At 43.9% G+C, this 12,699-nt stretch overlaps 1 protein-coding gene across 3 annotated transcripts in view; it reads left to right on the top strand.

Moving 5' to 3' along the window:
• Positions 1-1,607: 1,607 nt before the first annotated feature.
• The window catches only part of BDP1 (B double prime 1, subunit of RNA polymerase III transcription initiation factor IIIB), a 90,985-nt gene continuing 79,893 nt past the window's right edge, over positions 1,608-12,699 (top strand). For 2 of the 3 annotated variants that reach the window (XM_034773648.1, XM_034773647.1), the window contains exons 1-6: positions 1,608-2,039; positions 4,178-4,733; positions 5,936-6,045; positions 7,616-7,675; positions 8,267-8,407; positions 10,108-10,241. In XM_034773648.1, the coding sequence (XP_034629539.1) occupies positions 1,816-2,039; positions 4,178-4,733; positions 5,936-6,045; positions 7,616-7,675; positions 8,267-8,407; positions 10,108-10,241 (1,225 nt within the window). In that variant the 5' untranslated portion in view covers positions 1,608-1,815. Of the gene's footprint in view, positions 2,040-4,177; positions 4,734-5,935; positions 6,046-7,615; positions 7,676-8,266; positions 8,408-10,107; positions 10,242-12,699 lie in introns of those variants that run through there. The other variant, XM_034773649.1, reaches the window with a different exon arrangement.

Genomic DNA, 12,699 nt, shown 5'->3' with positions numbered 1-12,699 from the left:
TATTGCTCCCAGCGGGGAGAATGGGCCACTTGCAGCTGCATTAGCACCTACCTCTGCGGGCGTCCTGCAACTGTGGGCACGCAGAATTCATGCCCTGCAGATTTCTTTGCTTCCCCACAGAAAAAATGACTTTCTCATGTGGAAGCAAAGGGAAGCCACAAGAGCGGTCATGCGCCCACCCTCCCCCCACCCCCAGCAACACAGGCACATTGTTTTGGGTGCTCAGAGCAGCCAGCAGAGAGGTAAATGGCAGGGAGTGGGGAGCGTTGGAGATGGCCCAGCCAGTGGCTCCTACCCTGCACTGGGTTCAGGTGCTAGTCCTGGATGGGCTGGGGTTGAGGCCAGCCAGGACTTTCTCTTCCCCTGCAAAGAGCAGCTGGAGCTGAGTTACCCCCAGCCCCAGGAACCTCCCCTGGCTGCAGAACGCTCTGCACCCTCCCCATCTTCGCTTCCTGCCCCCATCACTCCTCAGCCGTGGGAGTAGGTGCTTCCCCATCTGTCCAACCCCGTGCATCTGGACCCCACCATGCCCAGCCCCCCCAGCACCTGAACCCCCACCCTGCCGAGCCTCTCTCCCTGCATCCAGAGCCTCCATGTACCTAGATCCCCCTACGAGTCCCCCCTGCTGAGCTCCCTCTGCACCTCAATCCCACCCCTGCATCCAGACCAACTCTCACTGAGCCCTCCGCACCTGGACCCCCATCCCATTAAGCCCTCCCACCAGCACCCAGACTCCCCATCTCAGCCCCCAAAGCCACCTCCCCTGCTGAGCCCCAACCACCTTCACCTGGACTCCCTCTGCAAATGGAACCCCCCAACAAGGCCACGTGCATCCAGATTCACCCCCCCCCCATCTAGATCCCCTCATGCTAAACCTGTCCACACTTGCATCCTGGTGGACTTAGACTGACTCCCCATTCCTGGTGTGCATGGTGCAGAGCCCCCAGGATGTTTCTGGGGCAGGCCCAGCCCTTGTGCTGTCAGGTTCAGGTGCAGGCTCATCACTAAATCCATGTCAAGGAGGGGCGGGGGGCTGCAGGATGATGTCCCACCTCCATGCAGCCAGTGGCCTGTGCTTTCTACTGCCACACCGGAGCCTCCACATTTACTGATGAATAAAATTTGCAGGACTTTAGAATATTGTGCACAGAATTTTTATTTTTTTTGGCACAGAATTCCCTCAGGAATAAGGTCAACTGCAAGAACTTGAAAACCCTGAATAAGAACCCCCTCCCTCCTCCCAAAATCAGAAGACTTGCTTACAAATGAGATTTAAAAAAATATGCATTTTGGAAGCGCTATTTGCTTTCTTGTATGAGCTTTTTCAACTCTGTAAACACAAAGGCTAGAAACATAACTTTTTGAAAGGAAAACTCAAATTCTCACATCAATCACAGACCCCCAGGCACTTGGTGTGTGTGGGGGGGGGGAGGCTGTAACAAACAGCCCACACCCTGTGAGCCGTGGACTCGCGATACACAGCACTCTACGTCCCCTCCGGCTCTCCGTCACTTTGGCCGCAATCTCCGCTAGTTACCCCGCCTTCTGATGCGTCACGTGTGAACGTGTTTCCCCGCTGCGACCGGTCGCAGGCTGATGACGTTTGGCCGCACCAGACCCTGGGCACGGCGGGGAGGGGGACCCGAACCCGGTGTGCGGCAAGTGACATGAGGCGGCGGCGCCGGAGGCGGGACACTCGGCTCTAGCGCTTCCTTGGCCGCGCGGGAGTGACCCCCCCCCCGCCGCTCCCAGGGGCCGGACCGAGCTCTTTCCTCCCCCGCCTGAGCGAGGGGAACGGGGGAGCAGCCCGGCAACATGTTCCGCCGAGCCAGGCTCAGCGTGAAGCCCAATGTGAGGCCCGTGGGTAGGGGCGGCGGCCCGAGCGCCCCGGCGGCCCCGGAGCCGCAGCGCGGCCAGGATTCTGCCTCCCTGCCGGCAAGGCAAGAGCCGCAGCCCAGCGCGACAGCCTCTCCCGGAGCTGCTGCCGGTCCCCGCCCGGACCCCCCGCCCCAGCCAGAGGGGGGACAGCAGGGGAACAGGTGAGTCCCGCAGCTCGCGATCTGTACTGGGCTCTGCGCGGCTCTAGCCCCACCAAGCCGCCGCTGGGCAAGTCTCGCTGTCAGGAGCAGCCCCAGCTCCGTGCAACCTGGGGGAGCAGGACCAGCAACCGCCAGGAGGGCGCTGCTTGGAGGTCTCAGTCCTGTACGGTTCTCAGGTGCCTGGAAAGCTTTGGGAGCTGTCTGGTTACCATCATGGCCAGCAGCCTACCTGCCCTTGCGCTCTGCACTGTCCCTCACACCGCAGCTGCACGCACCGTGCTTGGAAGCTGTCAGGTGTCCAATGCCTTCTCCGTGCCTGTCTCCCTTTTTTTCAGGAGGTATTTTTCCAGTCTGAGGATTGTTCCCTCGTTGGCTTGGGTTTGCCGTGTTTGAAGTTGCGAAGTACATATTACTGCAGGATGAGAGGGCACTATTTGCTAGATCTAAGATAACCAAGAATGCAACGAATGCCAGCCCTTGGTTTAGAAATAAATGGCTATATAGGTATTTTTTGTACATAATTATTCTTATTTTGTTATAGTCCCCAATCCTGCAATAAGCCTCACATGGAGGAGCCTCCATTGAAATAAATTGATCCCTGCCTAGGGGCAGGGGTTCTCCTAGGTGGAAAACAATTCTGGATCGGGCCATACGTTTAATATTTATGGTTGAAGTTAGTACTTGGAAGTTTAGTATTGATTTCCCTAGGACTGAATAATTTTTTTATCAGTGCAGACCTTTTTCTATTATTATTAATCTACTATTTTATTGCAGTAGCACCTAGGAAGTTGTCATATCTGGTTTTCTGTAACACCTTAGGTCACGAGAGCAAATAATAAGAAAAAACATTATAATAATGATTCACTTTGGGACCAGATATTACCTTGATTTGCACAGTTCTCATTGAAATCAATGGTGGAGGTCTTCAGAACACAACTCAAGGAAAGTATACCACTCCTAGTTGTGTAACACTGACATTTGAGGGGTGCCATTAAAAAAACAGCAGCAGCAAACAGGTTTTTTTTTTGTTGTTTTTGGTACCAAAGTTTGGGTGGATATCTATTAATTAGAATGGGCAACACTTTCTTGGATTTACACCTAGAATTAAAGAAACAGTCCAGATTAAAATCATTAAATGTCACTTAGTACTGTGTCCATTTTAAAATGTCTACATGACTTTACCACAGAGCTTGAAAAATATACCTGACATTTTGTGGGGTTTTATTTTATTCAGACTTGACATTCCTGATACTTTGAAAGTTAAAACTACAACCAGGGACTGACTTTCCAGGCTTTTTTTATATATCATGCAGAACCAAAAAAAAGAAGCACAATCCTCATTTTTAAAAAAATCTTTGCAGTTCCCCTCTGCTGTATCTTGACCAAGCAATGATCAGCAGTTGAGGCACTGGGGTGGCCTGCAGAGTTAGGAAGACAACAGTGCATTGGTTTGCACTAGGTTCATGTTGGGAATATTGTCTTTGCAACCTTAATTGTTAAAACCTTAGTTTCATTTTAAACCAAGATTGACATCCTGTAGAAACTAATAGTACTGTACTCACCTAGGAAAGGGCTGCTGACTTTTTGTACACTTAGCATAGATTGTGAAACTTTTGTCAGTTTCACTCTGGGTTTTAAGGAGTTACACATACTTGAGGAATTTTTGAGTTGCAAATACTTCAGAGGAATTTAAATTAAGCCTTTTTCCTGACACCTTCCTGACACATTGTTGTTACATCTGAGTTTATTAAATATTTTTATAGAATTTTAATTTTATGCATAAACTATTTTATTATCTGGTGATCTATGAGTGTGCGTTGAGATTGAAGGTAAAGAGCATTTCATTAAAAAAACAAAAAACAGTCTGAATACTTAAATGTTAGTAACTATTGCTAAAAACTTGTTAACATTTTGATTTTTGGATATAAGAATCAATATTTTACGTAATTTACAAGGCACCATTCAATATGTCTTGGTTTGGTTAAGTATGGGTTCTTGAATAAGGTTCTCGGAGTAATACACTTTTTTTAGTACTATATTTAGGCTTTAGATGTGCTCCCCTCAATGCAATTTTAAAAGTAGCAAAACTGTCATTGTAAGGGATTTCAGGGTAAGATATTTGTTTTAATTTTCCACAGAGATGAAAGGACTGGTTGTGCAAATGATGATGGAGAAGCTAGGAAACCTGCAGATACACCTTTACAGAGAAGAAAACGAATATCCACTATGCCTAATCTGGCAAAACCCAGAGTTACACTTCCATCTGCACAACGTTCAGTATCAAAGTCTTCTCAAAAACTAGTACCTCAGTCTGTTACTAATGGTAACTCTTCACTTCAGAAGGAATCCTATCCATCAGAGAAGATTAATACAGAAAGCTCCCCAAAGTCTCCGATACTGCCTGAAAAGAAAACACCTGTCCCACAAGTGCCACAGTTTTCCCCACTTAAAAAATCAGTGAGCAAAGAGCCAAATGTGGGTGTAACTGCTCTCAAAAATGATGAAATCCTCCAGAAGAACACACTCTGCCCTCTCAAGGAGAGACCCACCCAAGGAAGACCCACACAAGAGGAAATGCCACATAAAAAATCCCCGCTAACAAAAGATAAACAAAAATGCTCAGACCGTGAAAGAATCCTCAAAGCTCAGAAGTTAAGAGAGATGCTCAAAGAAGAGCTTAAGAAAGAGAGGATGGTAAGGTCCTGCTTTGGGAATTTTGGGCAGAGAGGACACAAAAAGGGGAATCAACATTTGCCTGATCCCTGTGGGTCAATTCCAGTATGTAATCTACGGTAACTATGATGTCAGCAGCATAGTGCTGGCAGCCTATGATGGGGTTTAGTAGCTCTTGTCCTATCACAGGAGTGAGTGTTCTTTTGTATAAAAAGGATTTACTTATTTATTTTTGGTCGTGGTGTGATTCTACTAGTGGACCTTTATGTGACATAATAATACTCCTGCTAACATGCCAGCCAGAATGCTTATTATTTTAACTATGTATTTTTATCATTGGTAAATACAGTGAGGGAGCTGAGAGTTGGGACAATTGTGTTCTGTACTCAGCTTTGTTATTGACTCAGTTCTGTTACCTTGGACAGCTCACTTCACTATATTATTCTTTTAACCAATATCCACCATTTTATAGTTGAGCAATCTTATGGGGATGTTAAAACACTTAACTATTAAACCTCATGAGATTCTAATGAAAATTGAATTCAGCAGCACAATGTAAGAGATTTGTATATATCAATAGAGAAGGTACATACGAGAAGGAAAAGAGGCAGCAGCTTTCCTTTCGGTGGATAAGTCAACTTGAAAATTAGTCAATTAAAAAAAATAAAAGTGGTTTCATGTACTATAACAGGTCCTTAATCTCCCTGCCAACAACAATAATACTACTTTTAAAAAAGCCACACAAAATGGCAGGGAGTTCAGGAGCATTCATAGTGTCTGAAACTATTTTTATCTATTTTTAATTGACGGTGTTCATTTTTAGAAGTTGAATTCATCATTTATATGAAAACCCAACAGTTGCAATCCTGTGCAAGTTCACTATTTGTTTTATTTTGAATTAGGCAAAGATAAAATATCTAAAGTGTCTCACGCTCCTTGGTTTGACACACCTCAGTCCTTTTAGCTCTGATACTAGACCATGCATCCAGTGTGTCTTGGCTTCTGGGTCTACACATTCATACCCACACAGAGCATTGAGGTCTCTTGAAAACCCAGATCAATTAAGGTTGATGATGTCTTTGAGAAAAATGTACACTGTAAAAATCAAAAAGCTACTATAATGTTAGAGAAAAATTAGGCCAGGCACATATAAAAATAAATATTTATTTTTATATAGTGTGTGAGTAAAGAAAAAGCTAAATAAACGTATCTTTGGTATGTAGAAAAGATGGAAAAATAGACCAACAGTAATTGAAGGGAAAACTCCACCAGATCATTCCAAAATGACTATGAGAGACTTGATATACTACCTGCCAGAAAACAATCCTATGAAGTAAGTACAGTTCTCTTAACAGTAAATTGTTTTTGTCTGTGTATACTAATTTTAATCCTTGTGAAATGTATTATATTGACAGCCCTGGATATGGAAGTCCTGTTTATCCATAGAACAGGTAAAGCATGGACAGTGGCAGTGTAAGCTTCTGAATGCTGTATCACTATTACTTGGTATTTGTATTGCAATTGGGATTAGAGTCTCATGTTAAGTTCTGTACAAACATATGGAGACACAGTCCATACCCTGAAGTATTTCAATGTATATAGACAAGTAATAAGTGAAGTATGATATAATCAAATCTGTGTATACATGAACATACACTTGAATTTTTCCCAATTGTAGATTAAATATTAGCTGCTCTTCAATGTAGCCATCGTAAGTTGGCTGACTTTTTTAATAGGCATCATGGCGGAGGTGTGTCTTGAGAGGGTAGTGACCGTATGCTATCAACTTATCATAAGTAAGGTTAAGATTTTGTCATGGTTATTTTTAGTAAAAGTCACATACAAGTCGTGAGCAATGAACAAAAATTTATGGGAGCCCTGATCTGTCCATATCCTTTACTAAAAATAATGGGGGGGAAAGAGGGCTGGGCGAGGAGGGGAAGGAATGACACCTGGATTCCCATTGTGGGGACTAACAGCTCTAGCCCCACCATCGTGGGGGCACAGCTCCCAGCTCCAAACCCTGCTGAAGCCGTGGGGTGGGTACATGCAACAATGCCTCTGGAATCTGTTGAAGCCGAAGGGGTTGGGCACACTGCCCTGGCTCCGGCCGTGGGGGACGGAGTGGGGTGCACGCCTCCGGCCGCGCTGCTGACAGCTAAGCCGAAGTCGTGGCGGTCCAGTGAAGTCACAGAATCCATGACCTCCATGACTAAATTGTATCCTTAATCATGTGTAGTGTGGAACAAGGCACAAAAATAATGTGTCAAACCTCTGGCAATATAATCCCTACCTGGAAGGACTAGCTTTAGGAGTAGTAGGGTAGGTAGTTCATTTTCTGTGTCCATTGGAAGTTTGGCATTTCTGCTTGCCTTGCTAACATTGTTGCCAATTGTGTTGGTAGTAGTGGCACTGTTAGCTGTCCACTGGTAACTGGTCTGAGATCAAAGAACTCATGGTATCTCTTCATGGAGCAGCAGTGTGTGCTACATGGATATGGTTTCTAATGCTCACTAACAAGTTCCACAGTAATAGGTCTATATAGATCTTGCTAGCACGAACTAAAAATACCCTATTGCATTTTAGCATAGTACTACGATATTATGTAATGGATTCGGACAGATGATGTAAAGTCAGGTGATGTGAAGTGACAACAGGTTCTCTATCCCATTACTAATTCTCCTGAACTATTCATTTCTAGAACCTTAAGTTGCTCAAGTCACTTAGCAGTATATACAGATTGTGAAATTAGATGATGCACTAGCATGATATAAAGAGAGTGCCCTAGCAAAGATGGTTTGCCTTCAGATTTAGAACAGATTTTGGGGGTGTGTTTTTTTTTTTCTGTTAGTGTAAATCTATGTATCAGTGAATATTGTCATATCTCTAATATTCATTAATAGGTCTTCGCTGGCAGAAGAAAAGAAAACCGAGAAGACTTCTACACTGGTCCAAATGAAAGAGTAAGTCTTTGTGTCTCTGATACTTAACGTCAAAATGCGTTTTGTTGGAGAAGAAGTACATTTTATGTATATGTAATGCAGAAGGGTTTGTCTGGTTCCTAACTTACTGTTGTGATAAATTTATTCCTTTGTTTTAAATGAATTATTTTAGATAGCGGGAAGATGGAGGAGAAATGGTAGTCATTAGATAAATTGTCCAGGAGCAGAATGTAGAAATCAATCTGTTCACTCAGATTTCTTGAGACAGGTTAGCTGTGATGAGTATCTTGTTATTCATGGTAATAGGTTGATCATGTTACATTTGTGTTTTTTTAATCTTTATTATGACAGGGAGTACTTGTAATTCAAGGAAAGTTATTGTTGCAGCCAGTTAACATCATGTTTGGTGTTAATTTTACATGCATCCAGCCAGTTGACATTTTCATATATCAAAATATAACTGATAAAACATTAATCTGAAGATCTATAAAATTGTGGGGGTTTTAGCTAGGTGACTGAATAATGTAGGGGGTAATCTAGCAGATACGTAGCGACCAGAAGAAAATGTTACTTGTGTGTATGTGCTGAAGTGTTAATCTTTCAAAATTGTAGACCAGAAGAGATACGTGCTCCTGATCATGAAGATGAGGAGGCTGAGACTGAGCCAGAGGAACGGGAGGAGAATGATGGTCCTCTTCTAGTTCCTCGAGTGAAAGTAGCAGAAGATGGTACAATTATTCTGGATGAAGAAAGGTAACTGATATTCTGCAACTGACTCCTGTGCTATGTGTGTCTGATGAATTACTATCTGGTTTCCAGAGTGGTTAACAATGTAACTCCTGCTAATCGAGTTAACTATCTGGCTTCATAATTTTACATAATACCTTAGAATTTAGTTCAGAGGTGGGCAAACTGTGGCCCGCAGGACTGTCCTGCCCAGCCCTTGAGCTCCTGGCTGGGGAGGCTAGCCTCTGGCACCTCCCCTGCTGTTCCTTCTCCCCTGTAGCCCCCGTGCCACCAGCACTCTGGGTGACAGCGCGGCAGCATGGCTGGCTCCGACTGGGCGGCGTGGCTGCCAGTCCTGATACTCTGAGCAGCATGGTAAGGGGGCGGAGAGAGGGGGTTTGGATAAGGGGCATGGGGTCCCGGGGGGCAGTCAGGGGACAGAGAGTAGGGAGTGGTTGGATGGGGCGAAGGTTCTGGGGACGGGGAACGGGACGGTTGGATAGGCGTGAAAGTCCCGGGCGGCCTGTCAGGGTGTGGGGGGCATGGATAGAGGTCAGGGCAGTCAGGGGACACGGAGTAGGGGGGATTGGGGTGAGGTCCGGAGAGGGGCAGTTAGGGGCAGGGGTTCCCAGGAGGGGGTGGTCAGGGGACAAGGAGCAGAGAGGGTTGGATGGGTCGGGGATTCTGAGGGGGGCAGTTGGGGTGGATAGGGGGTGGGGGCCAGGCTGTTTGGGGAGGCACAGCCTTCCCTACCCGGCCCTCCATACAGTTTTGGAACCCCAATGTCGCCCTCAGGCCAAAAAGTTTGCCCACCCCTGATTTAATTCCGTGTTGGATAGCAAATTAGGGCTATACACAATGCATCATTACAGGGTCAGGATTTGAGTTATTACGGGAGCTTAGGGATGTCCTGGAAGTGGAATTTGGAATAGTAAAAAAGAAATGAAGAATTTCCCATACGTGACCTTGCAAAAGAGTTTTCTTGGAAAGTTTAAGACTATTGGACAAACAAATTTGAGACATTGGACTCTTCATTACATTTTACTTAATGTATATGTGTTCCATATTTCTAAAATGTTAGAGTGAATGTAATTACAGTAGAACCTCGGAGTTATGAACCCCTTGGGAATGGAGGTTGTTCGTAACTCTGAAATGTTCATAACTCTGAACAAAACGTTGTGGTTGTTTTTTCAAAAGTTTACAACTGAACGTTGATTAATACAGCTTTGAAACTTTACTGCAGAAGAACAATGCTGCTTTTAACCATTTTAATTTAAATTAAACAAGCACAAACAGTTTCCTTACCTTGTCAAGTCTTTTTTAAACTTTCCCTTTATTTTTTTAATAGTTTACATTTAATGCAGTACTGTACTATATTTGCTTTTTTTTTTTTTTGTTGGTCTCTGCTGCCTGATTATGTACTTCTGGTTCTAAATGAGGGGTCTGGTTGACTGGTCAGTTTGTTTGACTGCTGTTCGTAACTCTGAGGTTCTACTGTATGTAATTTAACTAGGTTAATATCAATTCCCAATATTCTCTAATTCATATAATAGAGAGATATTGACATGGTAGTGAAACATAGTTAAATTGATGTGAACTTGCAGTATGGCAGGAAGAGTCTTAATTCTCAGGTTCTCAACAGACATAAAATGTGGTTCTCCAGGTTTTTATTGCCCCAATGACATTTCTGATGTCTGACCATTCCTGGGTTGCTTTCTTCTTTTCAGTTTAACTGTAGAAGTTTTAAGAACAAAGGGGTCATGTGTCGTAGAAGAAAATGATCCGATCTTTGAGCGTGGCTCCACAACTACCTATTCCAGCTTTAGGAAAAGTTTTTATACCAAGCCGTGGTCAAATAAAGGTAGGTAGATTTTAGTTTCAAGTTTTGAATCTGTAGAAGACTAAGCCCTGATCCTGCAGACACTTGCATACATATATTACTTTACACATGTGAGTAGTCCCATTGACCTCAATGGATCTATTCATGTGTAAAGTTAATCACTTATTTAATAGCTGTAGGAGAGGGACCTTAATGAGCAGAATTCTAGTTTGTGCTGAACATAGGCATACTCAAGAAACCCACACCCAGTGAGATAATGGGCTGGAAGCTGGTTGCCACTCCAGAAGTGGAAATGCCACTCCAATGTGCCTCTGACAGGAGAGTCGTTATGGGACTAGGGACCAGGTTATATAAACTGCATATTAAATCACGTGTGCTTCCTAATCCGGCAGCAGTTATACACACAGCCCTTCCAGCATGGTTTAGAATAGATGGTGTGAGGAATCTGTGCATCGGGCTGCTTTTTGCAGTGTATATGTGCACTTAGTGTTCTGCACCCACAAAACATATGCTTATGTCTACCAGAATTTGGCCATTATTATTTGCCGGCATTACAATGTGGTAGAGATCACTGTGTGTGAGAACACTTCTCAAATCTTTAGGTGGAAGATTGTGGAGTTTCATTCCTGATTCTCTCATGAATTCTTTGGAATACTGCTACTCTGTGTAAATAAAGAGCAGTTAAAAAATACAATGTTTTGTTATATTTTGTGGTTGCATTCATAAAGAATAAGATGAGAATTAAAATTCATTAATTAATGTTGATCTAGTGTTCTTTGCAGAATTAGTGAGATTAGTGTTTGCTTATTTTAAAAATCTAGATTGTTTTTTGTTGACAATTGATATAATAGTAGTAATAAAGGTATTTAAGAAAGTAACACACAGCGTAACTTAAACCCAAAATGTAACAATTCTTAGTATTCTTTTAATCTGAGAACTCTAAAAATAACATATTTCCTAAGGATTAATTCTCCATTGATACTGAGACATAAACAAAAATAAGCTTGTTAATTGAAAATGAAGGAAACTTCTAAATGTTTGTGAAATGCAAGAGAACAAAATTGTTAGGGGAAAAGCTGTATTTTTAATTAAACATAGTATTATCAATACTCCCGTGTGTGTACAAAATACAACTATAAAATCTCAATAGTGATTGTAAGTAATTACATATAAAATAAGCTAAACCTCAGGAGAAAAATATTTTCAACAAATGTGCTAATGAGTGGTTATTCAAAGGCCTGGTCTACACTATGACTTTGATTCGGATTTGGCAGCGTTAATTCAAATTAACCCTGCACCCGTCCACACAACGGAGCCATTTATTTCGAACTCAAGGGCTCTTAAAATCGATTTCTGTACTCCACCCCGACGAGCAGAGTAGCGCTAAAATCGATTTTGTCAATTCAAATTAGGGTTAGTGTGGCCGCAATTTGATGGTATTGGCCTCTGGGAGCTGTCCCAGAGTGCACCATTGTGACCGCTCTGGACAGCAATCTGAATTCGCATGCACTGGCCAGGTAGACAGGAAAAGCCCCAGGAAAATTTGAATTTCATTTCCTGTTTGTCCAGCGTGGAGAGCACAGGTGACCACAGATAGCTCAGCTCATCAGCACAGGTAACCTTGCAGGCCGATAATCGAAAAAGAGCACCAGCATGGACCGTACGGGAGGTACTGGATCTGATCGCTATATGGGGAGAGGATTCAGTGCTAGCAGAACTTAGTTCGAAAAGACGGAATGCCAAAACTTTTGAAAAAATCTCCAAGGGCATGATGGAGAGAGGCCACAATAGGGACTCAGATCAGTGCCGCGTGAAAGTCAAGGAGCTCAGACAAGCCTATCAAAAAACAAAGGAGGCAAATGGTCGCTCCGGGTCAGAGCCGCGGACATACCGCTTCTACGCCGAGCTGCATGCAATTCTAGGGGGGGCCGCCACCACTACCCCACCTGTGACCGTGGATTCCGGGTCAGGGATGGTCTCATCAGCTACACCTGAGGATTCTGCAGATGGGGAAGAGGAGGAGGAGGACGAGCTTGCAGAGAGCACCCAGCATTCCGTTCTCCCCAACAGCCAGGATCTTTTTCTCAGCCTGACTGAAGTACCCTCCCAAGCCAGTATCCAAGACCATGACCCCATGGAAGGGACCTCAGGTGAGTTTACCTTTTAAAATATAAAACTTGTTTTAAAAGCAAGCGTTTTTTAATGATTACTTTGCCCTGAGGTCTTGGGATGCATTCGTGGCCAGTACAGCTACTGGAAAAGTCTGTTAACGTGTCTGGGGATGGAGCGGAAATCCTCCAGGGACATCTCCATGAAGCTCTCCTGGAGATACTCCAAAAGCCTTGCCACAAGGTTTCTGGGCAGTGCAGCCTTATTCCGTCCTCCATGGTAGGACACTTGACCATGCCATGCTTGCAGCAAGTAATCTGGTATCATTGCCTGACAAAGCCTGGCAGCGTATGGTCCCAGTGTTTGCTGG

Source organism: Trachemys scripta, chromosome 6, assembly GCF_013100865.1.
Source record: "Trachemys scripta elegans isolate TJP31775 chromosome 6, CAS_Tse_1.0, whole genome shotgun sequence".
Lineage (NCBI taxonomy): Eukaryota > Metazoa > Chordata > Testudines > Emydidae > Trachemys > Trachemys scripta.
Note: the sequence above shows the minus strand (reverse complement) of the source record. Positions and strands in the feature narration are given on the sequence as shown.